The sequence below is a fragment of the Gambusia affinis genome, linkage group LG16 (genome assembly GCF_019740435.1).
Source record: "Gambusia affinis linkage group LG16, SWU_Gaff_1.0, whole genome shotgun sequence".
Lineage (NCBI taxonomy): Eukaryota > Metazoa > Chordata > Actinopteri > Cyprinodontiformes > Poeciliidae > Gambusia > Gambusia affinis.
This window is the reverse complement of record NC_057883.1, coordinates 20411063-20438867: the sequence shown is the minus strand read 5'-3', so window position 1 is coordinate 20438867 and position 27805 is coordinate 20411063. Positions and strand designations below refer to the sequence as shown.

The 27805-nt window shown below is 36.8% G+C and overlaps 2 protein-coding genes across 7 annotated transcripts in view; one reads left to right on the top strand and one right to left on the bottom strand.

Annotated features, from left to right (window-relative positions):
• Positions 1-129: 129 nt before the first annotated feature.
• On the bottom strand, positions 130-9001 carry cfap99 (cilia and flagella associated protein 99). 3 transcript variants are annotated; one of them, XM_044143652.1, is made up of 16 exons: positions 8675-9001; positions 8096-8240; positions 7654-7748; positions 7475-7581; positions 6601-6760; positions 5997-6077; positions 5587-5646; positions 4754-4840; positions 4584-4672; positions 3124-3328; positions 2364-2505; positions 2129-2280; positions 1857-2062; positions 904-1081; positions 735-830; positions 130-550 (listed from the first exon to the last, which is right to left on the bottom strand). In XM_044143652.1, exons 1-15 carry the CDS (start codon positions 8873-8875, stop codon positions 771-773), a joined length of 1968 nt encoding a protein of 655 aa, XP_043999587.1. In that variant the 5' UTR covers positions 8876-9001; the 3' UTR covers positions 130-550; positions 735-770. The 3 variants fall into 3 exon arrangements, with proteins under 3 accessions (XP_043999587.1, XP_043999586.1, XP_043999588.1); XM_044143651.1 differs by lacking the exon at positions 130-550 and having other exon boundaries at positions 630-830; XM_044143653.1 differs by lacking the exons at positions 130-550; positions 7654-7748; positions 8675-9001 and having other exon boundaries at positions 630-830; positions 8185-8223.
• Positions 9002-11330: 2329 nt separating this feature from the next.
• Positions 11331-27805, top strand: part of zfyve28 (zinc finger, FYVE domain containing 28) — a 36006-nt gene continuing 19531 nt past the window's right edge. For all 4 annotated transcript variants that reach the window (XM_044143648.1, XM_044143647.1, XM_044143645.1 and 1 more), the window contains exons 1-2: positions 11331-11690; positions 25884-26024. In XM_044143648.1, coding sequence (XP_043999583.1) covers positions 11655-11690; positions 25884-26024 — 177 coding nt within the window. In that variant the 5' untranslated portion in view covers positions 11331-11654. The remainder of the gene's footprint in view (positions 11691-25883; positions 26025-27805) is intronic.

Here is a 27805-nt window from a genome sequence, read left to right as displayed (position 1 = left end):
TTTTTTTTATTTACATACATTTTATTCAACAGTATTTACATATTTTTCTTGACATCATTATGTAACATACAGAATGAAGGCAAAATATCCTAAAATGAACAACAAACATAAAAACATAATTTAGTATTTCATCTTGTGACCTCGGCTCAGTTCCTTATTTCACAGTTCCTCATTCTCTGAAAGTGATTAATTTATTTTACTGTTATTTTTTCATGTTTTATTTTTCATATTTGCTTGTTTTAACTGTCTGTTCTCTTGACTTTATCATTTAATTGATTGTGTCTCAAGTAATTTAACGTTTCTCTGTTTAAACCTTGACTGTATGGAAAGCCATTATAGATAAATTTTGTCTTAGTATGGCAATACATATGTTAACATAATTCCGATCTGGTTCTCTAAGTTGGTGGGAAAACAGTGAGCAGTCAGGATGATCCTGGACTTTCTGAGTAACATTAGCGGACGATGTGTTCTGGAAAATTCCCATGAGTCAGAGGTTGAAGGTTCACTTCCTGTGTTCACCTTTTCTTGTTTCTTGAAGCTGTTGGAGGAACTGAAACAAAAATATGGTCTTAAAACAAGAATGGTGCAACAAATTGTGATTCTGTGAATAAACCTCAGGCACACTGGGGTGTTTTTAATCGGATTTAATGGATTGAAAATGAGTCAGAATGGTTTAAAATGACGATAAGATGAAACATGAATCATATCAGGGAGCATCGGTCACATGTTTTTACGTGTTTTTCTCCAAAGAGGTTGAATCACTCAGCGTCCTAAACGTAGCGGGATAAGTTCTGCTCCAGTTCCTCCCATGTTGTCTCCCTTAAGTCTCTCTGGAGGAAGGAAGGAGAGGAGAACAACTGATGTCGAAGCAGGAAGACTGATGGATCCCTGCAGGAAACTCACCTGAGTAGACGCGCTCCTGCTGAACCTTCTGCTGGGTTTGGCCCGGCTCTTCTCAGTTTCCTTCACTTTGTGTAACGCCTGTTTCTTATCCTCCAGCTTCTTCTTCAGAGCCACAATGGTGTCGTCCTCAGCCACCACCTGTTTCAGGAGCTCCTGCTGGGCACGCCGTTCCTCTTTCCTGCAGGGTGCCAAAAGAGTTGTACTGGACTTAAATGTGCTACATTTCACCTGAGGGACTGGAGGCGAAAACTAGCCTTTATGGCTAACTTTGGCATATAATGCATCACCAGTTTAGAAATAAATAAACAGCAAAAGCTCCATTGTTCAGATTCAGGCTGCAACTAATGAGTACTTTAGATGTTTATTAATCAACTATTTTGTGAATTAATTTTTATATTATTAATATTGTTTTTAAGAGTCACAGTCTGTTGATATTTATTTATATTCCAAATATTTTTACATAATATTAGCAAAAAATTAAAAGACGCAAATAAAAAAGAGTAAGAAAATAAATATTTTATTCCCTAACATGTAATTACACAGGATTCCTTTGGTGAACAGTTGATTATTGCATCTACAGTTAAAAATACTTCTTAAACTCAGCCCTTTTTGCTTGACTTAATATTAGTACTGCATAGAGCTGATCTGCTGATTATTTTTGTATCATCCGATTAATAAATGGATAGCAAAAAATGCTTAATCTGAGATTTTTTAAACCTAACTTGAATTGGGTGAAACTAAAATTTTACCATTTGAGGAGTTCTGGGTAGAATAAAATTTTTTCTCTTAAATGCAGGAATCATATTTTGTACTGATCTCTATAGGTTGTTCTTTAGTATATTCCTTTTTTTGCCTGTGTATACTCCAGTTAACGATTAATCGATTACTAAATAAATTGATTTAGTAAATGATTCTAATAATCCTGATTAATTTGATGAATCGTGTCAGCCAACCTGTCGGCTGCTTCCTTCATCAGCAGCTCCCTGTAGAGGTTAATGTTGTCCAGCGTCTCCAGGATCTGCTGCTGCTTCTTCACCTTCTCCTCCAGGATGTTGCTGCGTCGCTCCTCCTCCTCTTTCTTCTGGTTCTGCTTCAGCAGCGCCAGCCTCTCCTTCAGCTCGGCCAGTGACATCTCACCCAGCAGCTCGTAGCCTGCAGTCTGGCACCGACAGACGGCTCAGAGGTCCCACGGGGATCCACGGCCCCGCCTGTGAAATCCACTTACCTTCGTCTCGTCGAAGTTGTTCGGTTTGATGATAGGCAGCGACTCAATGACGTGAATTTCATGGATGATTTGTAACCTTTTTCTGAGCTCCTCCTGTTGTTCCTCGAGGGCTTGGTGAAGCAGCTCGTGGCTCTCCTCTGATACTTCTTTCACTGTGAAATGTGCGTTAAGATCACCATAATTAGTGACGAATCGTTAAATTGCTCTCTTTATGTCATCAAAGGACAAGGCGTACCGATTTTCTGCTTTATTCTCTTGCTCCTTTCTAGAGCTACTTTTAAGTTAATCCTGTCCTCCATCACTTGTTGCACTAAATCTCTTACTTCCTTTTCTTTCTTCAGCTGCTTTTCTGCATATCTTCGCATGATGCGAGCAGTCTGAGGGGCAAGAAGATATTTTTAAACTTATTTTCAAAACCATCTGTGACAAAGAGTTATAAACAACTGAATGCTTTGTGTAATTTATCCCCAGCGTGTCCTCATGCTTGAAGGTGCTGTGAAATCTTTTGTAAAAACTAGGGCTGAAAACGATTAATCAGATTAACCGCGATTAATCAATTATTGAAATAATTGCCAACTCATTTAGCAATCGATTAATCATTAACTGAAGTAACTTAAAAATAAAGCGATATTCTGAAAGACACGATCAGAGGAGTGATTAAGTCAAAACAGTACAAAATACATACTATATATTTTGAATTCAAGATAAAAATCTTTGAAATACGTTCTCCTCAGAACTCCTTAAGGGATGTAGTTTAACTTCACCTGGTTTAAATTCATTAAAGACATTATGTATACATGATTTAATGTGTTTCTAATATTGCATAAAAAAGGCTTAAGTAATTAAATGAAAAATCTGTATATAGTGGAAATTTTCTATCTGATTAATTGATTAATCGTCAAAATAATCAACAGAATATTCAGTTACTAAAGTAATCAATAGTTGCAGCCCTAGTAAAGACATTTTCTCAACTCCATGAAGTGATAATTACACACCTCTTCTTTCTTGCGTTGAGCAGCTTCATGTTTTTGCTCAGCAATCCGTTTGCGAGTCAGAGCTATCTCCTTTTCGATGATCTGAGTCTCCAGACGGGTCCGTTCTTCTGCCTGCCGCTTCTCCTGGCGCTCCCGCTCCTCCAGCTCCTTTATCCGCTGCAGGAAAGGCGACGGGTCTGCCGCTCCCTGCACCAGTTCATCTATTCTGTTAAAACAGTCGTTCCCTTCAAATCAGCTGAGCGAAGCGACATCATTTATGTCTGTCTATGAAGAGTCAGAACGGCTGATTGACCAAACTGAACCAGCTAAAACAAACAGCTACTGGGTAAATGACAGAATTATTTAAAGTTATTTCACAAGTTGACTCATGCTGTATGTTTTCTTTTATGTTAGTTCTGCAACTAACTACTATTTTAATTATTCATTAATCTATAATTCTGGCGATTGATTGATTAATCTGATTTTTTTAATACAATGAAATACATTAAAAGATGCAAATCAACAATAATTTATTTAATTTTTAAATAAGAAAATAAAGATTTTATTATCTAAAATTGAAAAACACACAACATTTAGTGAATGCTTGATCGGTTGTAGCCTCAAAACATCAATATGTGAAAAGCTCTGTGCTTCCTGCTTCAGTGCAGTGCACTTTTTAGATTAACTGATTAATAATTGGATTCCAAAAGATGCTTCACAAAAGACATTTTAATAGAGTTTGAATCAGGGGAAGCCACTTGAGGAGTTCTGGGTAAACAAAAATATTGTCAGACAAAGTTTTACTTGTATCCCAAATGCAAAATGTTTATATTTTTAAAGCTTTGAGTTGATTATTTCTTTGAGAATGTTGTCCTTTCAGATAACTTGTATACGCCAGTTAACAATTAATCGATTATTAAATTCGCTGACAATTATTTCAACAAATGATTAATCACGATTAATCGATTCAGCCCTATTTTACTCTTCCCTCATGTGTTGTTTTACGAAGCTATAATCAACTTTAAAGAGGCCCAAAATATATTTGTAACTAGGTATAGATATTTTTAGCTTTTCAGGTGAATTTCTCAAAAGAAAATTCAAATTTACAAAATTACTTATTCAACCTTCAAATCATTGTGTTTCAAAACATTTTTTCTGATTTGTGAACAAGTTGGAAATGCTTTTGTACATCATGCAACAGATTATGTGCAAATCCTTAATCTGCAGCTGCTTATTGATGAATATTTTACACAACGAAACAACACATTCATTGACACAGATATTTAGTTTTGAGAGATTCACAAAGAGTTTTCAGGAAAGTAATCCATAGTGTTGAGCTTTGAGAAATGAACCTTTTTTTTTTTTTTTTGCAAATGTCAAAAATGATTAGAGAAATGCCCACAAAGGACTAAGAAAAATTGTAGTACCAGCTAACTGAATCTATCTATGTCAATAATACATTTTTGTATGTTTTTCATTACTTGTGTAGCTCCTCCTTCACCAGACGGTCATGCAACGCCTCTCTTCTCCAAATAGCTGCATTATTAAGCCTGACTGGGTGGCTCTCCACCTGGAATAATCAGATAAATATCCTTGTGGACGGCTTACACACCGATGATGGAGTGCAGCAGGTGTAACAGGCGATTACTACCATACTAGTGGAAGGAATTTCTTTTGCATGAAAAAACTTAGACTTCATTTTGGCGTTGCCTTCTGCCTTGATCTGGGAAATCACACTCTGCAAAGCAAAACAAAGCAGACATCAATTATTCTGCTTTACGACATACAATGTTATCGATTTCATCAATTAATCACATTTTGAAGATTTAATTTGTGGAAAATCTAGGACTTTTGGCCCCAGGCGTGCTGAGTGATGTCAGCACGCCTGGGGCGGCCATTTTGTTTGGCAAGCATATTTTACAACGTCCTTTTATCTGGAGTTTGACTATTAGGGCTACTTTTTCTTTTGATTAAAAGAACAAAGTCATAATAAAGGAGAATGAAGTAGTAATTCTTTGAGAACTCCAACACAACAAATAAAAGATTAAAATGAGGAATGTGGAGCATTTCAGTGAACTTTGCTATGAGTTTTACAGATAACAAAATAATTAATCTTTTAGCACAAAATTAAAAATTAGCATGAGTTTAAAATGATTGATCTGGTCATGTCAGATCTTGATAACTCTAGAAGTTTTCTCTCGTAAAAAGGCTTATTTCTCTTAATTTTAAGCTAATAGTACGACTATATTCTCGCAATTAATCAAAAATTAATCAGGCTAATTCTCTGGAGTACAACTCAGAGCGAGTTGTATTTTAAAACCACTTTTTAAAAAATATTTTCTGTAATTAGTCATTTCTATGTTCAGAAAAGAAAGCAATATAAATAAATAATAATAAATTAAATAAAAGTTTAAATACAAGTAAATAAATAAATAAAAGAGCAAATAAACAAATAAAAAGTAAAGTAAAATAAGGCGACTGTACCTCCATTTCTTCTGATGTCTCTGCATCCCCACATTTGAAGTGGACCGCATGCAGAAGTTTCTGGGGTTGGAAAGATGCAGATGTGGAAGTGAGAGCATGTTGGACTGTAAAATAATCTCTACATCTGCTGCAGATGTTTACTAGCTGGACTGTTTCTCTCTGGGTCGTGATGCTGCTACTCTGTAAAATGCATCTCAGTCTAAATAAGCAATAATCGTAACAAAATGTGAAAAAAATAATTATTTTACTTACATTTACTATACTATCAACAATAATGTTGAAGAATTTGAATGAATGTGAGTTACAACAACCTTTAATTTCCCTTTGGGTTCAATAAAATACTTTTAAAAATTTGAATTTATTTGCCATATTTTGTCATCAGATCTCAAAATGACAAGCGGACGTTGTACCTCAGCCTTTTTTTGGTTCTTCTCTTTACACTCCTGTATTTTCTGCAGTTCTCTTGGAGTCATGTAAGTACTGCTTGGTACCTACAGAAGCAAAGCAGAACTTCTAATGCACTTGGAGACATTTGCCTAAAATGTGCAATAACTTAAACATATACTCTCTAATTCAGGGGTGTCCAAACTTTTTTTCTGAGGGACCAGAAGTGTCAAGTCAAAAGGGCTGAAAAAAATATTATGACCTATTCAACAATAAACTAAGAAGGTAACAAATGACATTGTTGAAAAGTTGTTGAATGTTGGTTTTAAAAACACAAACATTATGATGGGCTTTAATGGGTTGGCAACATTTTATAATGCTTTTAAATTTAAAATGGGATGCATTGTTTATTTTACACATGTTTATGAAATTATTGCAGTTCACAGTAAAAAAACCAACATTATTTTTTTACACATGCATCATTATTTGTTGCCTACGTGGATGTTTATTCTGCCTATTTCAACATTTAAGACATTTTTTCCTATTTGGTATCAGAATGCAAACCATAGCAGTTAAACTGAGCTGCTGAAGGAAATCTTTGAATATTGTTAGAATAAATGTGATCCTGACTGGTGTGAACTTGTTTGGCCGACGGCTCAGCTCCTCTTTGGGTGAGGTTGGCAGTTTATTTTTGGAGAAGATGAAATCCTGACACTCGGTGGGTTTAACTCGAGCTCTCCTTCCTTTTTTTGAAAGCTGATCCATGAGATGATAGATCTCAGGGCGCCACCTGCAGGACACACAGACACGTTGCTTTGACTGAAATATATTGATCTAAATTCTCGTCAGTAAACTATAGAAGTGAATTAGGGCCACCAAATCAAAATTTTTCTCAAACTTTTTATTTTTTTCTCTCAGAATTCTGACTTAAAAATATAAATTCTAATTTTGTGTCATTTTCTATCAAAATCCAAAAATTATAAACATTCTAAAGTGTATGTCAGTTACATTATTTTGTACATGAAAATAATCCCATAACTGGTTCAACATTGTTATAGGAAAGCCTATAAATTATTTGGTAGATTTCAATTTTAAGACTAGATTTGCCTGATAGCCTGATAAATAGTAAAAAAAAAAAAGTCTTAATTATTAGAAAAAGTCAAAATTCTGAAAAAAGTCAAAATTTTGAGAGAAAGGCAGAATTCTGAGAAAAAGTTACAATTATGAAAAAAAATCTAGTTTTTTTTTTAAATATCAGATTTCTGCAAAAAATAAAAAATAAAATAAAAATAAAATAAATTTTGAGGAAAGAAATAAAAATTTTGAGAAAAAGTCAGAATTCTGCAAAATAAAGTCAAAATTTTGAGGAAATGTCAAAAAAAAAAAAAAAAAAAAAAAAAAGGTCAGAATTATGAGATTATAGCCAGAATTCTCAGTGTAAAATCAGAATCTGGAGAATATTGTTTGACCCTCGCGCTCTTCCGTAGTTCGTAGTTTCTATTACCTGAGCAGAGGAGTGATCCAGTGCTTTTCCACAAATTCAGGCTCATAGATTGTGCTCCACTCTTCCTGTACCCATTTGGTGAGGTTTGAGAAGAAAAAGTCTAGAAACTAAACAGACAGAGAGAAGCAAAGCTGATCTGCTGATCACTCTAATATTTTTTTTCTGGTTCAGAAACTTACGAACTGCATCTTCAGGTGGCCCATATATTTAACGATGGTGCTAAAATGTTCAAGTCCAAGTTGATCAAGACAAAACATGCAGAGGTAGCAGATAACTGAAAGCACATAACATACATGTCAGAGGTCCTTTTATTATTATTACTATTATTATTATTATTATTATTATTATTATTATTATTATTATTATTATTATTATTATGGCACTCAATGATACCAGTGACTCCCCCAGAAAATCTTTATGGGGTGGCCAGAGCAGGCCTGTGAAAATTTTATTTTTAATTTTAAACATTTCTTCATTTATTTGGTTCTACGTTTATCTCTTGATTGAAGAAATAACGACTTTTAATATGGTCAGTGGGGTGGCCAACAATTTTGGAGTGAGGGCCTTGGCCCCCGGCTGCCCCATGGGGGTCGCCACTGGATGATATTAAAGTTTACTTACTGATGAACAGGTTGCGGTCACTTTTGCACAACCACTTTCTATGCTGACCATAGAAAGTATTGATAACAATATCAAGCAGCTTTTCATACTCAACACATCCAGAAACAACATCCAGGATGAATTTCCTCTCCATAGGATCAAAGCTCTTTAACAGACAACAGATAGAAAAAATAAGTCAATTTCCAACAAAAAAAATTTTTCTAGAAAAAACTTGGAAATTTCCGAGTTTGAAAGTAAAACATTTGTTAGGAAAAAAAAAAGAAAAATTGAGATTAATCTAATAAATTTTCAATAAAAAACAATGAAATTTCTGAGTTTGAAAAGTCAAAAAATAAGTAAAAAGATTTGAGATTAAAATCAGAAATTTTCTACAAAAAATCTGAACATTTAAATTTTAATTTCAAATTTTAAAAGTTCCAATATTTTCTCTCGAAAATTTCTGAGATTAATCTAAAATTTATGTTTTTTTTTTGTTTTTTTTTTTACAAAAATGTGCTACTCCTTTTTATCTACAATGACTAATACGCCGTCGTAGTAATAATCTCCAGCATTAGTGTGACTTTGCACTTTATGTAGCACCTGTAAATCCGTGGAAATATCCTCTACGAACTCGTCCACACATCGGCAGTCAGATGAAAACTTATCGAGCAGCATCCACGCTACTTTCACTAGATATCCGAACTCGGATGACATTTTTAAATCTTCCGAAAAGTCTTTTGCTAGTTGGTTCACCGGAAGACCGTCCACTTTTCTTCCAACTGCCTGTTTTTCAGTAGACATTGCTTCAAGAACAGCTTTTCGCCACCGCAAGAAAAATTCAAGGTTTGGATAGAAAGCGTCTCCAGCCGTTGCCTAGCAACTGACGTACACAGAGCTGTCTCTGAATATGGCGGCGCTGTGAAACCCAGCAGACAGAGCCGGCAGAAACCTGCCGGCTCTGTCTGAAATGGAGAGGTGTATTTTTTTATAGTATAGATGTTTGTTTCAGTCTTTAAAAGTCACCAGTTTTACAACACGGTGATTATCATCGCGGCATCCTGATCCTTTGTCGGCCGCCATAACAGTTAAAATGACCTGACGTCAGTGCTAGCGGGATGCTTCCTTCACGTGCTTCTGGAAATTCAAATTGAATTTCTACAACACGGAAATTACCTCATTTTATCAAAGATTGTTCAAAGAGTTGTTGCAGATGTTAGTGGCTGCTAGCTAGGGTTTTAAACTTTTTATGTTAGTTTTGATAGCTTTTATGGTCTGGCCCCATTCTATTTATCTGATTTTTCGGCTGTGTGCATTTACTGACATTAAGGTCCTCAAAACAGGGCCGTTTGGAAGAGCCCAGGTCTAAATATATAAGCAATGGGTAAATTGAGCCTTCTTTGTGGCAGCTCCTTAACTCTGGAATAAACCCCCGGCTAAAATAAGACTGACCTCTGACCTGGTGGGCCTCTTCAAGTCAAGACTGAAGATGTATACATTCAACACATGGTTTTAACTTTATTTTCTGTCAACTTTTCATGTTTTATGTTTTATATGTTTTATCTTAATCTAACCACTGTAAAGCACATTGATAAACCTAGTGGTTATTGTAAATAAAATTATTATTATTATTATTATTATTATTATTATTATTATTATTATTATTATTATTATTATTATTATTATTATTATTATTATTATACAGATATTAGGCACCAACTGGGTCACTCAAAACCACAGAAACAGATAATATAAAAAGGAAAATAAATATAATAAATTAGTAGGGTAATAAATATAGTGTAAACATTTTTTCTCCACAGCTTAAGGTTTTATACAGATTTTATTTTAAAAAAATCACAAATTAAAAATACTTAAACAATGTTCAATAAAGAAAATGTACAGAATGTCTGTGATATGTCAAATCTGTGCAAACCCAATGTAAACTATCTATAGACAATCGTTTATAGAACTTTTAAAACTTAAAAACACAAAAAGAAGGGATGAATATACATAGTTCTCACAAGTCTGAACCGGAAGTGACCTGTGCTACTGAACCATCACCTTGATAGGCAAACACAGCACAAAGCATAGATGAACTATGGCTTTGCGACTAACAAAACGAAATATATTAACGTTTTGACCAATGTGCAAGAGAAAAATATATCAACACAATCACCACTGCTGTCAGGATCGACTTGTATGAGACAGAGAATGTAGCTTATTTATTGTTGTCATAGCAACTACAAAGCAACAGTCATGACAGTTATTTACAGATACCTACCAAGATGGCTGTCGGCTACGAAGTTTCCAGAAGTGTGACGTCACATGAGAACTATGAAATGAGATGTATTTTAGAATAGAAAACTAACAAGCAAAATTGTTTAAAATTTGTCTACTTTAACACAAAGTAGTCAGATTTCATGAGACTTCAGTGTAAGACCATCTTCTGAACCACTCATTGAGATGCAATAGAAAGATCCAAATTAAACCAAATAAACGTTTAATCTAGAGTGTAAGACATAGCAAATGTTGGTCAATCTATTATCAAAAAGTAGAGTTGGGTAGTCATTACTTACATTTACTCAATTACATTTACTTGAATAAATTTTTTTGAAAGAAAAATTAGGAGTATTTTTAGTACACTTTGCTTTTTATTTTTACTTGAGTAATCTTACTTGAGTAAAATTTCTGGATTTTCTACCCACTGAATGAAAAGCAAACATGTTTTAACCAAAAATTCACCAGACACAGACACACACCTGATCTGTGTTTTATTAAAGTTCATAAGTTTAGTTTTTTTAAGAAAATGATTTGAGAAAAAATAATATTTTGCCTTATTTATTTATTTTTTTGTTACCATTGTCATTTTTGTCCATAAAATGCCAACATTTCCACTTAACTTTATATTTCGGTGCGTCTAGTTATGTAACTTTTAAATATTAAATAATTGATAATTTGATCAGTTACATTACTTGAGTAATTTCTTGGATGGCTACTTTTTACGTTTACTTCAGTAAAAATATGTTGAAGTAGTGCTACTCTTACTTGACTATAATTTTTAGGTTCTTTGCCCACCTCTGTCAAAAAGACGCAGCTTTTATAGCAGAATAATGATCGAAACAGAAACCTGTAGAACCTGTAACTCGGTTTAAGTTTGTTGGGTGGTACTGTACAGGTAGAGCCACAGGTGGCTTTTGATTGGTCGAAGCGGTCCCTGAAGGCACCATCGCAGGGAAAGTGGGCGGGGCCTGTTGTCAACGTGACCGTCATGAAGTAACGTTAACGGGGGGGACTGAACAGAGCGGAGCCGATCCGTCAGTCGGTTAGTGTCCGGAGGAAGGAGGCAGACTGAACGTCGGAAAAGAGAAAAAATGGGAATAACTCCCTGTAGATGTGCTTTGTTCCGGTCCACATCCACGGTGTAGACTCGGAGAACCAACCGTACACCGTGTCTGGTTCTCCGGCTGACAGCGGATCCACCGCAGCTAGCTGGGTTAGCAGCCCGCCGTCACCGTGAGGCTCCCGACCGACCGGGCGGGCGGCAGAGTAGAGCTCAGGAGGGGCTGTGACAAAGGAAGGAGCCATGAACCGCTTCAGAAAGTGGCTCTATAAACCCAAGGTGAGTTTATGCGGACCGTCAGGCCATCTCAGCCTTACCCCGACCCGGTTCTGATGCGGTTCATCCCAATGGACTCTGCTGCAGACCGGCTAACATTAGCTGTGATCCTGATGTTTGACAAGCTGCTGTCCCTTTGTTGGTGTTGTTGCTTTTATTGTTGTTGTCGAGATGTTTTTGTCTCATTGTTGGAGCCTGACAACTCAAACTGGTTTAGTCACAGCTTTCAGCAGCTGACTGTCACTTTAATTAGATTCTCTTTTAATAATTTATCAGTTTGACATTAATTGACATGTAATTATCAAACATTAATATCAACTGAAACCTAAGAACAACTGAATTATGTGAACTATATCTCTGAAATTACTACCAGAAGTACATTGGATCGTATAAATATTTGTATTGATTTAAACTTACTTTTTTATGTAACTAATTAAGTCTTCAGGCTATAAAGACAAAATCTGCAGCAAAATTCAAAGGATTAAAGATATTGTCATCCAATAAATAAGCTGGCTTTCAGTAAAATGTTTAGTTAAAGCTCAAAATTTATAATTTTCATTTGTTTTTTCCTCATTCATTACTTTTTTCCAACTTAGTACCTGTATTCTGCATATTATCTGCAACTTTTGGATGCAACACACCTGAATTAAAGGAACAGTTCATGATCAGGCCTTTGCTAATCTTCCTGATTGAGTCCTTTGAATTGAGGCATTGGAGCAGGGATGCACCCAAAAGATGCAGGACAGCGGAGATTTTTTGATGGATTTTATATATCTGGAACTGTTAATTTCTCAATCACTTGTAATAAGTTTTTAAGACCAATAAGCGAGTATCCAAAAATAAGGGATGGATTTTTAAAAGTTGATGGTACATTCAAAACTTAAAAAAAGACATTCAGCCTAATAAATAGGACTGTCATGATAAATTATGCTGGACAATAAATTATCCACATAAGTTATCATGATAAACAATGATATTGCTGTTTTGAAGTTGTTTACAAGTATTGGTAATGGCATAATAATACAAGAACAGACACTTAAAGATCGATAAACTTTAAATTCAAATGAACATTTAACCCTGAAACTGGAAAACATTTTAAATATCCAAAATAAATAAACAAAACAACAGAAATAACAAATAAAATGGATAATAAATTGTCTATAAACAAAATTGTCCTTGAAAAAATTTACTAGTTGAGACCAAAGTATCAGACTGAATACTTTTATCCTCCAGTTTTTGGTAAAAAGAGAGAAAAGAGAAATCATGCAAATGGAAATTATTGAGTTTGTTTTAATTTATCTTGCAATTAATTGTTTCATACCTATATGTCAACACCTTTTAGATGTGAACTTTTTAGTTGAATTAGCATGACTCAGAAACCCACCTGACACAGCAGAAGAAGTGTTGCAGGCTTTGTCGTCTCGTTAGGCAAACAATTCAATAATACTCCGACTACAGCAGGGAAGCTTGGCTGAACGTGTGGACATCTCTCCAGGGCGCAAATTCTTGTTAAACGTTTTGTTAACTTTAGGCCGTGTGGAATTTCGACCCACAGTCAGAGCATGCCAAGAGCTGGAAGCAGCATAACAGTTTTAATACAGACACTGCAGAGGTTTAAATCAGAATTTATGAAAGTTATTTACTCTGATCATGAACATCAATTAGACAAACAAGCTGATATTAAATAAACATTGCAGAAGTTATGTCATGCAGGATTAGATAAAAAATAGCTCTGATTACATATTATCCACCTGCTCTTGACCACACACCTGCGTCAGTTTGTTTCTACTGCTAAGTCATGTTTTCTTTAGCGGTCAGCAGTGTTAACCTGCGTAATAACTCCTGGGAGGTTACATCAGCCTCCCTCCTTTCTGCCAAACGACAGCCTTCCTCCCTCCGATTTACCAGAATCATGCATCTATCTGTGGGACTGAAGAAACCAAAAAGTTGGGAGAGAGGAGTGCTGAGCAATCTACACCCATCCTGTCATATTTTCCCTATGTTTTATTATTGAAGGCTGTGGTTTAGTCCCTGCGAATCAACATTAAGCAGTTTATCTCTGAACTACGTACTCCTGGAGATAGAAAAGTGCTGAATCAGCACACTCCGTTGACTGAAGCAGGGATATTGATATTTCCAGAGCGGCTCTGTTCCACCCTGGATAAGTCCCGTGGTGAAAGGCTTTTTTTGTTTTGAACCCCCCCTGCTACATAATCCCGGATCAGACTGTTGGGAGAGCAGCATGCAGGAAGTTACGTTTCCTCCTCTTTCCACTTGTAATATTATTATTATTATTATTATTATTATTACTACTATTGTTATTATTATCACACAATTTATTCCTATTAAAGTATTAAAGACATTCTAAAAACGTGTTATTGAAACTATTATAAGCAGATTACCAGAGTTTGAACAGGCTGAGTGTGAAAAAGTTGGTGGTGTCTTTGAGTTTTTAACGTCAGATGGAACGGAGTTCCAGAGGTGCTGGTTCCCATGGTAACCACATTGTAAACAGGAAGTGCTTCATGAATTCAGAACCTGCAACCTTTACAAATTACTTTATTGACCTCAAAGGTAAATTAAATGTTGTAACTTATGGAAAGATAATATCACATAACAATTATAGTCACATTCCACTTTCATATTTATTGATCTGCTGTTTTTGTTTATTTACATTAAGTAAGTTTTCTTTATTTATAATATTTTATTCCAAATAGTTTAGGAATAATGTGTCTTGAGTTGTTTTAAACAAGTTTGCTTCTTTAATTTCAAACAGTTCTGGATAGAAAGGAGACGGTTTTATGCTTTATATATTATTATTACAATATTGAAATCTGCAGTATTGTTGAATTTTAAAGCATGCAATTAATTTAATAAATATTTTATAATTTGGATCATAATTATCTGTGCCGTCTTTACTGTAATTCTTGCAAAGTTCTCCTGCACAACATGATGCTGCCACCACCGTACTTTACAGTTAGGATGTTCTTATGATTCCAAGCTTTTCCTTTTGTCCTCAAGGCATAACAATGATCACTACTTCCAAAAGTTCAGTTCTAGTTTCACAGAAATAATTTTTTTTCCAGTTTCTGAGGATGGATATTTCCTTCAGGTGTTGACCTTTAGGTCCACAGATCATGTTTCCATTTACCTTTTAGTCCTTATTGCACCTGCAGAACATTTTAATGGTTGCATGATTCTAATATGCAGATGCTTTAAGTTGCTAATGCTAATATTATATACTTTGCTTTCTCAGGAAACACTAAACTGAACTTTATTTTTACTAGATGTATGCTAAAGGGTTTATTGTTCCTTTACCAAGCTGACTTTGAACATGCAGTAGAAGCAGACTGTATTTGTTAGAGAAATACAAAATAGATTAAAAAATGGCAAAAAAAGAAATTAAGATTCATGTTAAGGAAACATGAAAATCTTTTTCCTGTCATAAGGGATTATGTTGGACAAATGTTGTGATTTTGATTAATTTGTGTTGTGGTTTGTATATTAATTATTTCTTTCTTAAGAGAAATGCCAATTAAGTAAGATATTTTGAAACACCTCCCTTTACTTCAGTCATCCCTTCTTTTAGTTGACCTAAATTCAAAGTCCAAATAAAAACGAGCTGTAAAATATGCTTGTAAAACAAAACGATTGGTAGACTGAAACCAAAGGAGCATATTGGTGAAAAAAATACAGATTTTTCACAAATTAAATCCTCTGTAATTTTTGGAATAATGACATATTAATCACGATTAATTAATATTGATTAATACTGAAACGATTAATTATGATTAATCGTTTCAGCCGTAATTGATTGTGTTGTTTTCAAATACAACTCTGAAAAAATTTAAGAGACCATTTAAGAGGACCAGTTTCTCTGATGTTACTCTTTATAGGCATATGTTTGAGCAAAATGAACATTGTTATTTTAATCTATGAACTAGTGACAGCATGTTTCGGAAATTCAAAGCAGAAATTTTGTATTTATTTGCAGAAATTGAGTAATGGTCAATATAACAAAAATGATGCAGTGCTTTCAGACTGCAAATAATGCAAAGAAAACAAGTTCATATTCTTTTAGAAACAACAATACTGATGATTTAACTCAGGAAGAGTTCAGAAATTAATATTTGGTGGAATAACCAGAGGTTTTCAATGGGGTTCTGTGTATTGGGCACTTTATTTTTTACAGATCTGTATATTCTGCTGTTTAGATGATTGAGAAAAGAAATGGCATCAGTGTTACTGATAATTTGATGATTTTTAGATAAAATCTTTTTAGCCTGAAACATCATTTAATATGAAAACAGTTTCTAGGTGCATCTCTGATTAACTTTGTAGGAAGTGTGATGAATTCTTGCCTTGGTTGTTGGATAATTACAATACTTACTTGAGTAAGTCCTTCTCAGCTGGTTCTGGTTTCCGGAGACGATGGGGGAGAGTGAGTGTTGTGGCTTCATATTTAGGACAGTTTCTGCAGTTCTTTGTGAAGCGTCCCATTCTGCTTACGCACTGGCCGTGTGGTAATTGATTTGGTGTCGGCTGCAGGGATTTACAGAGCTGATCCCAGCACAGACTGAGGCGGGTCGGGGGATTGAGAACCCGTTTTAAATTTACCGCAGGACGGTTGGACCTCTGCTGTCCGAGGAGTTCCAGGGTGGGGACTGAAGAAAACCAAGATGAGTTAGAAGAAGAATAAACAGGATTCATACAGCTACTTGAAAACCTTAAAAATGCTTAAATTTCAATTTGATTTTTGTATCAGCAGCCTGACATTCTAACTACAGGTTTTATAATAAGTGAAATCTAACGGATTGAAAGCCAAATTCGGAAAACATTATTGAAACCAGATATTTTCATACACTTTCTCTCACTTTTGAAGTTAAATCAGAATAAACTTTTGTTAATTTATGTCAGATACAATTACCAAAAATTTTTTCTATCTGCTGAATGCAAGAGAACTTCTTTTTTAGAGATTGTCTTGACTCTCTTTATGCTTAAGCTATTTTTTGCCATAATTTGAGATCACACATTTCAAATTGGAAAGCAGGATTTCATGTCTTTTGTTCTCAAAACTTGTAATGCTTGAACTCCAAACTTCTGCTCTTTTTCAAATACTCACTGTGCTTTCTCAAGCCTTTTTCCTTGCGCTCAAAACTTGTCTCTGCTCGGATCACATCACTGTTCTCAAACCTCTCTGCTCACTTGTGAATCATTTTCTGCTCGCGCTTGGAACAGAAAAGTACCGTCGCCTGGCAACCTCTCAGCCAATAGAATGAAAGTGTTCTACTGGGTGAGTTTGTTTCCTTCTAGCGGGTGTGCTTGTGTGGCTACTATCGATTGTAGCGACCTGCGCCCCCCACTGGATGTAGGGAGAACGCGTGCTCTCGAATGATGGCAGAAAAATGCCCCCATATTAAGCATTTAATTTGAGAAGGAAGGTCATTTACCTTAACACAATTTATTTTTGAATGTTTTAATGTAATGAATACTTATTCGTAATGACTTGATTTACTTATTGAAATTATGAGCTTTTTATTTTCTGTTAAATCAGTGTTTTGTTCTCAGACCAGTCTGAAACTGTTCAAAACATAAGATTTTATTTCAGTTTACATTGTCCCTGCTGTAGAATGAATAAAACTACCACAAAAAAATTAATAACAGTAACAGATATCATATAATAGTGAATTGAAACTGGAAAAATGTGAAAACTCACCTTGAAAAGTGCTTGAATTTTCCTGTAGTACTGTACAAACCCTGAGTTAAGGTGCGATATCCTGACCTTTGCTCTCTTCTTCTTCAGCTTGTTTCCACTGATAGTAATTGCTGCGTTCTTTGATCAGAGGTGCTTCAAGCCTCCCCTGTTGGGTCTCTGATGATGATAAAGCATTAATCCAAGGTGTCCTTTGTCTAAGAAGCAGCCAGGATATAAAAACTGTCTCTGCTCTTATTTTGGGCCAGAAAGAATGAATGTTGTTTTCTAAAACAGTGCAATATTCTTTTTGGCATGCAAGAGACACATATCTATCAAAAAGTTATATAATCCCAAGATAAATAGTATGTGGCCCTTTAAAATGCTATTTTTTCAAATAAGTTTTGCTGTTATTTTACTAAACTCTTCCCAAAAAGCCCTGGTTTTGTTTTATTGCAATGAGCAATGTAATAGTGTCATGCATTGTGCACACACACATGTAATTTGGCTCCTGTCAGAAGATTGGAAATAAAATGTAATCTTTCTTTAAACAAAACAAAATAACAAATTGAAAGTTGGTATTTTTTGTTTTGCAATAAAAAAATACATATTAGACTGTAAGTAAGTAAATAAACTCAAAAGACACTTTATCTTTTGGACAACTTGTTTTGAAAAAGTGTGGATCCTTCTGACGTATTACGGACCAAACACACCAATTTGTCTGCAGCCCTCCTGTACGGAAAGCAGTCACACACACATTTCAGTGCTCAACGTGACTGTCAGTGTGTCTGAGTTTGGACAGCCTGGACGTTGCCCACTCTGTCACTTTTCATGACGGTGGACGCTGTGGACAGAAATAGCTCCATTATGAATCATTCAGATCCTTAACTGGGTTTTAATTCAATCACTTCCTTCAGTTTAGTCACACTTTATCATCTTTTTGTTCATGCATTGAGTGATTATATAAAAGGTGGCAAGCCGTTAGATTTTTTGGGGGGTTTTTTTTAGATTAAAATTGTGGTTTCCCTGCGCTGCCAGCATCAATTCTGGATTGTATAACCAGATTATGTCTTGCATAAGAACGTCCTTGTTGTTGTTGGAAAGTGGGGTTGTCCCACAACCGCCAGGAGGTCCCGGACTTCTGTCCATCTAAATCCTCTGCGGGCCCTTATTTTACCCCTGTCTGCCGTACGATGAGACGGGCACATGCTTGGGTCGTTGCTGTGGTCCAAACAGCAGATTAGGTCAGCTGTCAGAAATGAGACGGCGAGCGCACAGATTATGCCCAGTCCAGATGGGTAGAGCGTGCTCACAATATTAAGTCAATGAATTAAATCGAGTCTCCAGTCTCTGCTTTCATTTCCAGATTAATTCAGTGTATTTAAAAAAATGCAAGTTTATAACAAATCTCCTCTAACGATACTTTCCAGACAAACAGTCCAGGTCCAAGATTAGAGTGTTTTCACAGCTGATGGTCTAGATTTGGATTCAACTGGGGATTGAAATTGCAACATCTGTTAAATTTTCAGCTGGTGCGGTTCTCTTCAAACAAACCAAACCATTTGAAAAACCTGTTCCCCTCCTCACCTGTGGTGGCGCAGCATCAAAAACCAACAAAGAAAACGACACAAAAACCCCAGAAGAATACACTGAGTGCAACTTCACTCTTCATGAAATGTAAACAGAAATTGAGACGTATCAGATTTTAGCTTTTTCTGTAAAAGACTACGAGGGATTTCTCCGGCTAACGCCAGACTCATGCTTTTGTTTTGGTTATATTTACTCACAATGCTGTGCACTGTAGTACGTTTCCTGCTTTTGGAGCGGTCTCCAGTCCGCTTAGTGTTCATATGCATTTAAACGACACCAGAATTTGTTTTAATCAAACTAAGAACTAGATTTGTAGGTGAACCAGAGTTCTCTACCGTAGTTTGAGAAGAAGGACATTTCTTAAACTACATTTTGTGAAAAAGGAAGTTGCCCTCATTGTTTTCTTTGGTGGTTTTCAGGTCGTTGCCTTCAGTGGTTCTTGGTTTAGCGCCACCACAGGCAAAGAGGGGAACAAGTTTTTCAAATGGTTTGGATTGTTTGACACAGTGCAGTTTGAAAGCGAAACGCACCATCTGAAAATGTAACAAATGTTGCAACTGTGTACCCCAATCTAACTGAGTTAGGGGTGTAAAACACAGATAGTTTAGTTTCCTGACTTCATCCAAGAAAGAGCATTGAGTAAACACAGGCTCTCAGCCAGGAAAAAATAGTTAGAAGACTAACTGTATCTTATCTGGAAAACGGAAAACAAATTTAATGGTTGCATTAATGGTCAAAGAGGTCGCAACCTTCCATATGAGCACATTCAAATAATGGATTTAAGATATCTACATTGAAAGGTTTTTGTACAGTTTCTGGTTGAAGAATCACCAACAATAGCTCTGCAGTAGGAGGTAAAGCCCTGATGGAGGCTGAACTTGAAAGGAGTGACTCAACACAACTGCTTCAGCTAACGCCTGCATTCTCAGAGTTTTTCTCACAAACTGAATATAAATGATGAAGGAAATTGTGTCTTCTGCTTTAAATAACAAAAAAAAACTCGAACCAGCTGAACCCGGCATTTTGTTTTTAGCCGGACTGCCAGAGATAACTGGTTTCCCTACACAATATTTGACTGATATCTGGAAGGAAGCCAGAAAGCAGCAAATTGAGCCTGGAATAGAGAATGGAGGGCAAAGCCAAGGTTTCTCATAAGTCCCTTAAGTGGGCTCAGTATGCATGCGGAGCTGCAGCGGACGCTCAGGAAGCATTAGCCTGACAGCCGTCATCGTCTGTGCAGTCTGAATGGAAATGAAGCCCCGAATCAGTGGCGCGGGTGAAGAGCTGGTCGATATGATGAAAACCTCCATCGTACAGTAGAGAGAGGCTCCTGCTCTCTTGATTTGAAACAAAAAAAGGCACAAAATGTTTCACTGAGTCATTGTGAGTTTCTGTTATTGAGGGGGCTCAACTGTAATTGCCACTTTGGGTGAACTTGTGGGCTCTTAGCTTTCTGAAATGAAGGGTTTGTGACCGCAGAGGAGGGAGATTCAGAGAGAGGTCACCCTGGACGACTGGTACGCCACAACAGACACGAGCCGAATCTGCTGAATCATTTCGCCTCTTATGTGAGGTGAAGCTGTCATTGGTGGGGATGATGACGCACCTTGACGGTTCAGGATTCAGGAAACTTTTATACAATCATCAGAGGGAATCTTTTGGAAGTCATAACTATTTCTTTTTGAAGCATCTCTTCCTGAAACCATTTGTAAAATGTCAGCAGCTTTGCCTTCAAATTGTTATTAAACTTGGAGAACTGGCCACGTCCATGGAATAATGCGACTATAATCAGTGGGGGAAGGCCATGAAACTGAACATCTGAGTTGGGACTATGCTGTTACTACTTTTGAAGGGAATCTTATGCAAAATTTGTATTGTGTGTACATTTTTATACTTCCATTTTGGTCTCTGGTAAAAAAAAAAAAAAAACACCCAGCCGTTTTTAGATGAGTATTATGTATCTTCCAGTCAAAATGTCCCATTTTACACCACAATCAAATAACCATGTTAACTTCAGTTGTTGTAAGAATGCTATATATATATATATATATATGACTGAAAATAAATTTTATTTTGTAATTTAACATCTTGAAATTGGGCCTCTGTCTCTTTAAGAAGTTTTGCTCTTTCCAACACTTTGTCTTCAGGAAGTCATCACAAGATAGCACCTCTATTAACCCTTTAGCAACGTTTATACTTGTGTTGCACTGAGAAGTAGCGCCTATAATGAGCTCAGCACCAAATATTTGCTAATTGCTGCTGGCTAGTCTGAAGGAACCAATGAGAGAGGTGGATGTTTGGAAGCTTGGAAATTGCAGCTCTGAGGAGGAGCTGCATCCCGAAGGCGGGGCTAGAGCCACCCAGGGGTTTGGCACAGCTAAATGGTTGCCATGGAGATTAAAGGATTTCTCAAGCATGTATAAAAGAATCAAGGCAACACCCCAGATATATTTTTGATGGAGGAATGACATTATAAAATGATGCAAAGTTCACAAAAGTTGATTTTATATACTGGTGCCTGGAAAATGAACCGTTTCAAAAACCTTAAATGTCAAATCACATTCGAAAGGCATAGTGTCGTTACCTAGCAACCCCAGCCAAGCTCAGCCTTGTTGCTTAGCAACCCAGGCGTTACTCCCAGCATGTTTGGTTAGCTAGTTTTACCGGCTTACATTGGTTGTTGCTGCCTTACCGCTTGCCACATTCTTGTTGGTTGTGTAGGAGACTCTACTAATGCTTTGCGAAAATGTTCGGTGAATGTAAATATTGAGTTGTGGCCAGGAAGAGCTTATTTGGCTTTAAAGTGACAAGACACCTTAAAACAGCTCATTCTGAAAGAAGCTCAAAATCGGTAGACTCAATTTTTACTATCCAAGAATCGTTTTGTGGGGAAAAAATGCAATGAACATGTTTTGCTTAGCTCAAACCTCTCCTAACCTGTTCAAGGAAGCACAATAAGTCACTTTCAGAGATTTGTCCCCTCTGGCCTGGAAATGCAGCAAAGTTACTAAGCGGTTTCTGTTTTGCATTTACTACTCTCTCTGTCAAAACTAATCGAAATGGACTGCAAATAAAGCTGTTTATGGAGCCCAGACAGTTTAGACTAAGACAACTTTCTTTTTAATGCTGTTCATTTATACAAGTCTGTCTTTTATTATCAGCTTGATGTCGAGGTGGGCCGTGGATTTAAAAGGCCTTTTTATCATTTATTTGGTGCAGATACTCCTGTAGCGATGAGGGAGCTCCACCTCACCGTTTGTCTGTTTCTTCTTCGCTACAGCTTAAACTAGGCCAAGTTTGAACAGCTGGTGCAACAGGCTGCAGGTTGATCACATGGGCCGTAGACGTGGGTGTGAAAAACATATTTCCTTTCAAATCCACAATGGACAAACATCCAACGTAGATTAAGCATGCAGCTTTTAACCAGATCTTTCTCCAAGAACATTGCCCGTCTTTGACTCCCCCACCATGATTCAATGCTGCAGGAATGTTTCCTCTTGCGCGAGGAGTACAGCAGGAGGAGACGACAGGATAACAACTGTCTCCGAGTCCTCTTCCTCATTCAGTGACCGCCTTTATGCTTCCAACATGCCATCAGTCTGTGGGCTGTTTCTGGGCTGGAAGGAGGGTTCTTCACTGTCTCCCACTCCTGTTTCCTGTTTAGTCATCGAGGCTTTTATTCTGAACCACACACTCACTCATTGTTGTAGAGATGTCCAGTCAAATCAGCCTCTGCCACTGAGCTTAATGATGCTCAGAGGTTGGGTTTAGATGTAAATGTAAAGACCGCCAGATGTGGTTAGTTTGGTTTCTCCCATTAGCCATTCGCATTCATTCAATCACAAAAACACAAGGGATTTATTGTAAATGTTCAAGATGGTTTCCACCAGTGGTTCATACATTCACCAGTCTGTTTGCGTCCACATTATTTCCATTGAGTGAATGCCTAATTTAATTACAGCAAAACTCTATGGTTCTACAAAACTCTGATGAACTTTTGAAATTTACTGATTGAATACATATGTGGATGCAAGAGGACCTGAGACTGTCATCAAAGCATGAGTTGGCAACAACCTCTAAAATTTTTATGTAGCTACTGATTCACTTTTACAACTCCCAACATTTGCTGAGCTGGGTTCCAATTCAATGCAATCAATTAAATAGGAAAAAAATAAAAGCAAGCGTCACTTCAAAGAGGTTTCAGGAAAACACCAGCATGCTTGAGGAAAACCGCCCGAAAGAGTAATGATTGAGAGTGAGTTTAGTGGTGCAGCACAGTCAGACTGTCCTGTAAAGGTCCCAGGTCATTACTATGACTCTGTGGTTTGCCTTTTGGCATCTTTGTCCCATTTTTAAGAGATATCAGACTCTTTCAAGGTCTCCTTGAGGTATTTTTGTTGTCCTGTAATTCTCAAATCAGTTTTTAGTAGAGGGGGTTGGATCAACTAATGGTTTTATAAGATTGAAATTAGTTCAAACTAATTTCAATCTAAATGAAATTAGTATTTTGATGTTGTCTTTTACAACAGTGGTCCCCAAGCCCCTGGCGGTCCGCGGACCAATTGGTACCGGGCCACACAAGAAATAATTAAATATTTCCGTTTTATGTATTATTTGAATCTGAAGGATCTTTTATTTTGAAAATCCTTTAACCGGATTCTCTCGGTTACCTCTTGATCGCCAACATTGAGCCCACAAGCAGCAAAACGAGTAAGAAACAGATCGGATGTCTTTGGAAAGTTTCTTTGCGAAGGGGAGAAGGAAGAGAAGGAATTTATCACGTACCGGTGATTCCCACATTCCAAGCCCGCTCTAAATAATATGCGGCGACCGGCTCGTTAACGAGCGAATGAAGCTTCAAACTTCTTCGCCACGTAGAGACCAAGCACCCTGTGTATAAGCAACACTTCGGGTGTCATTGTCTCCCAGAAGGGACCGTCTCGTTGCAGAGAAACAAGCTCGGGGCTCCCAATACTTTTCCGTTATTACGAGAAAAAAATTTCACAAAAGTAAAATGTTCATTTTTGTTGCGCATCTGCATCTTATTTTGAAGGGATGTTTAAACGTTACCATAGCGACCAGAGTCAGAGAGCGTGAGGAGTTTTAGGTCTGGTTCACACGGCACGATTTAAGGATTATCGGCCGATTCCCAAACCTCTGTGAGCACAAACGAGCCGATAAAAGTCCAACAGGTTCGATCGGTTCACGAGTCCAGCCACACGGCAGGAGCAACACACCACACACGAACCGAGTCCACTCACGAACATCCCGATTCCAGAAGAAAATCCCGTAAAACCCCAACGTGTGATTTAGAATAAATTCGGGTCCCAAAGTTGGGTCAGTCGTCATTTTACAAGAGAAAATTCAAGTTTTTAAGAAAATGGCCGCTCATCAATGACTCGTTTGCCCAATCAGTTTTATATTGACTCGTAATCAATAAATTGTTGTAACTGGCTTTTTTAGTAATAATAATTGTTACCCCCTAATCTTTGGTTCAGTTTTTTTTGTCTTTCTTTTTCTCCACATTGTCATTCAGTGTGAGAAAAAGACACAATCCTCTCTTAGGACTAGACATCCAAACTCTTCTGGGAGGTGTTCATATTGTATTAACTCTAATTAACTCCTTTTGTTAGGATTAATATAATTTGTCTTCCTAAATCCTCTTGCATACTTGTTGGGAAAGGGTCTCTTGCTCATAAATCAGCAGAGTTCCCCAGCAGCTCGTTGTTATGGAAAATGGCCTATACTCTGGCCCACTTCCCTGATTATATGTAGGTCTCCACAGATCAGCCACTCCTTATATTAAACTGCAGTACCTGCATGTTTAAAGGCTGACTGCTTGTCCAACTTTTCTTTACCAGTTCTTTTTATTTAATTTTATTTATGAAACAGAAGTTAGGAGCTCCATTTTCTCCATGTATCTGGTGTTGAAGTGTTCATTGTTTTCAGAGTTGTTAAGATATTCAGATGCCACATTAAAAAGTTCAAACGGTAAACGTAATTCTGATCTACACGATGTTACCATTGTTTAGCTCCTTCTTCACAGCACAATCTCATTCTAGCCAGTTAATGGAGGTACATCCAACTTGAACCAGTGTCTTCCTCACTACTTGGGCGTGAATGTGGTAACGTGGCCCAGCGGTGAGCTACAGTCAACACTCCGATGTTGTCATTTTTAGTGTGTCGGCGCGTCCTCTACAAGTCTTAAATTTATTAGATGACACCTATTATGCAAAATTTGCATTTTGAAAGTTTTTATGCTTCCATTTGGGTCTCAACTGCTTCTAAAATCACTCTAAATGGTAAAAAAAACCCACTTAGCTGTTTTTTGGTGTCTTGAAAACAAGGGGTTTCAAAAACCTTCTGAATGTTACGTCACATTCTGTTACCCAGCAACTACAGCCGAGCCCAGTCCCGTTACCTAGCAACCTCAGCAGAGCTCCTGCAGATTTACTATTTTATGCGCTGTACAATGGCTGCTAGAAAAATCTAGTGTTTTGTTGTTGACTTACCATCCAGAAATCACTTGCTGGATTCTTGTTGGTTGTGCAGGAGGCTCTGCTTCTGCTTTTCAAAGATGTGCGAGTGTAAACATTGACTTGGTGGCGCGGCCATCAGAAAATTATTTGGATTTAAAGTGACAAGAGGCCCTAAAACAGATCATTCTCAAATGAGCTCAAAAGAGGTAGAACTGAGCCAACTGAAATCTCAGCATCTAACAATTATTTTGTGCAAAACATGTGATGAACACGTTTTGTCGACTCCACATAGCAGTTCTAACCTGTTAAATGAAGAAAAAGCATAATGGGTCACCTTTAAACAGGAAAGGATTTGTCTGATTCATGAGTTTAAAACCAGAATTTTGTGGGGTTGTGTTGTAAACGGTTGTTCTGCCTGTGTTTCCCTCTGAACAGAGGACGGACCCGCAGCTTCTGGCCCAGTTCTACTACGCCGACGAAGAGCTCAACCAGGTGGCCACTGAGCTGGACAGCCTGGACGGCAGGAAGGACCCTCAGAGATGCACGCTGCTGGTCAACCAGTTCCGGTCCTGCCAGGTCAGTGCAAACCACCAATGGAGTCCAATCTTCCTCTGGCTTCCAGAGCGAGGCATAAAAATAGGCTTTAAGTGGAGCAAAGCTGGCGTGGAGATAAATTGACCACCAGTTTGTTTTATTCTGAGCCATTTTTTCATTCACATAATCACCTGCTGAGAGTTTGGTTCCAGCGATGAGAACAGTCGGTGTGTTTCTTATTCATCCCTGGATGCAGGCTGGGTGATATGAGTGATTTACTGAAAGCTGATTGGCTGAATTCCTGTATGAAGCACTTCCACTGATGAGATAAGTTGGATCCGTCTGGGAGCGTCGGTCGACTCTCACCTCGGACTCTGCGTCAGTAGCTGTGGAAGAAGAAAGCTTTTTATAGCTAATGATTTCATAGTCACAGATTTTATTCTATGTTTAGACAAAGATCGGGCCAAAACCAGAATTTCAGCGTCATGTGGAGGAGTTTAAAGATTTGAATCATGGTGAACTATTGAACTGCTTGTGCTGTGAGGGAGGTTTTCCTCGTGGCTTGTTGTGCCTCCTACCAGCAGCAGCAGCAGGGCTCAGGGGGAAAACGCTTAATAAGGTCATCACCTGATCCCCGACTGTTCGGTTTCCTTCACTCTGCTGAGCTGTCGCCTTGTGCAGCATCAGTCAGTCTAATGTTTTATTTGATTAGTGAGCAGCCAGATTAAATCAGCCGTTCATGCATTCCAGCCAAGTTGCAGTTGGTGAAATATTACAAATATTAAGTTCAGAAAGGAGATTTTTATTCCGTATTTTTTCTGGTTTCAACTACAGAGCAAATGGAGAACATTGATTCTTATAAACAGCTGAATTATAATGCAAAGAACTGTATGAAGCTGGCTTAAGCTATAAAATGCATCAAATAAATCATTGAAAATATTATAATTCTTTTTCCCTGATCAATGATTATCAACACTCATTTAAAAAGCCAATGAGGTTCTGCATAAATTGCAGATAAATATTTATTTACCTTCAGTCAAATTAATTACAAGTAATCAGTAAAGGTATTTATTTTATAATGTCTTACTTACATAGCAAAATAAATAAGAAAGATTAAAAAACATATTCTGAATTAGAGATTGAAGATTCATAATATTATCTAAGCCGTTGGAAAGTTTAATTTTAAAACTTCATGGATCTCTCAGGAGTTTAAAGTTGGGGGTTAGAACTGCCTAAGAACATTTGGAAAATTTGAAAGTATAGAGAAAGTTAAACAAACTATTTTATTGATCGTTAATTCAAAAAAGGCAATTTTCTGAAAAAACCCCAACAAATTCAGAGCAGTAATTAAACCAAAGCTGTACAAAAATCAATATGATAAATACACATTTGTCTGGAAATAGGTTTTAGCCAAAACTCCTAAAGTGGCAGTTTTAACTTCACCTGGTTCAAATTCACAAAAGGAACGATATATTATCCGGTTACAGGTCATAAAATGTTTGTTTTGTAGTTTATGAAAGAAAAGTAATTAAATTATTTGTATATTTGTATCTTTTAATGTATTTCTAACATTGTATAAAAAGACTAAAGTAGTTTAAATAAAACAATTTAAATAAATTGTATTTTTCTATCAGATCAATCAATAAAGTAATCATTAGTTGCAACAAGGTGTTGCAACTAATGAACGATAAATTGTTCCAGAATTTATCGCGATAAACAATAATGTTGTTTTGAGACTGTTTTCAGGTAATGTAATGGTAATGGCATAATAATTTAAGAAGACATTCTCAAATATCAAAACACTTTAACTCGACCATTAACAC

Excerpts from the sequence above, each read along its gene's own strand:
- cfap99 (XM_044143652.1), bottom strand. The coding sequence starts at position 8,875 with ATGTCTACTGAAAAACAGGCAGTTGGAAGAAAAGTGGACGGTCTTCCG. Across the intron at positions 7,749-8,095 it reads TGACCGCAACCTGTTCATCA|TTATCTGCTACCTCTGCATG; the intron begins GTAAGTAAACTT and ends ATGTGCTTTCAG. Across the intron at positions 6,078-6,600 it reads GGCCAAACAAGTTCACACCA|GTACCAAGCAGTACTTACAT; the intron begins GTCAGGATCACA and ends TTGCTTCTGTAG.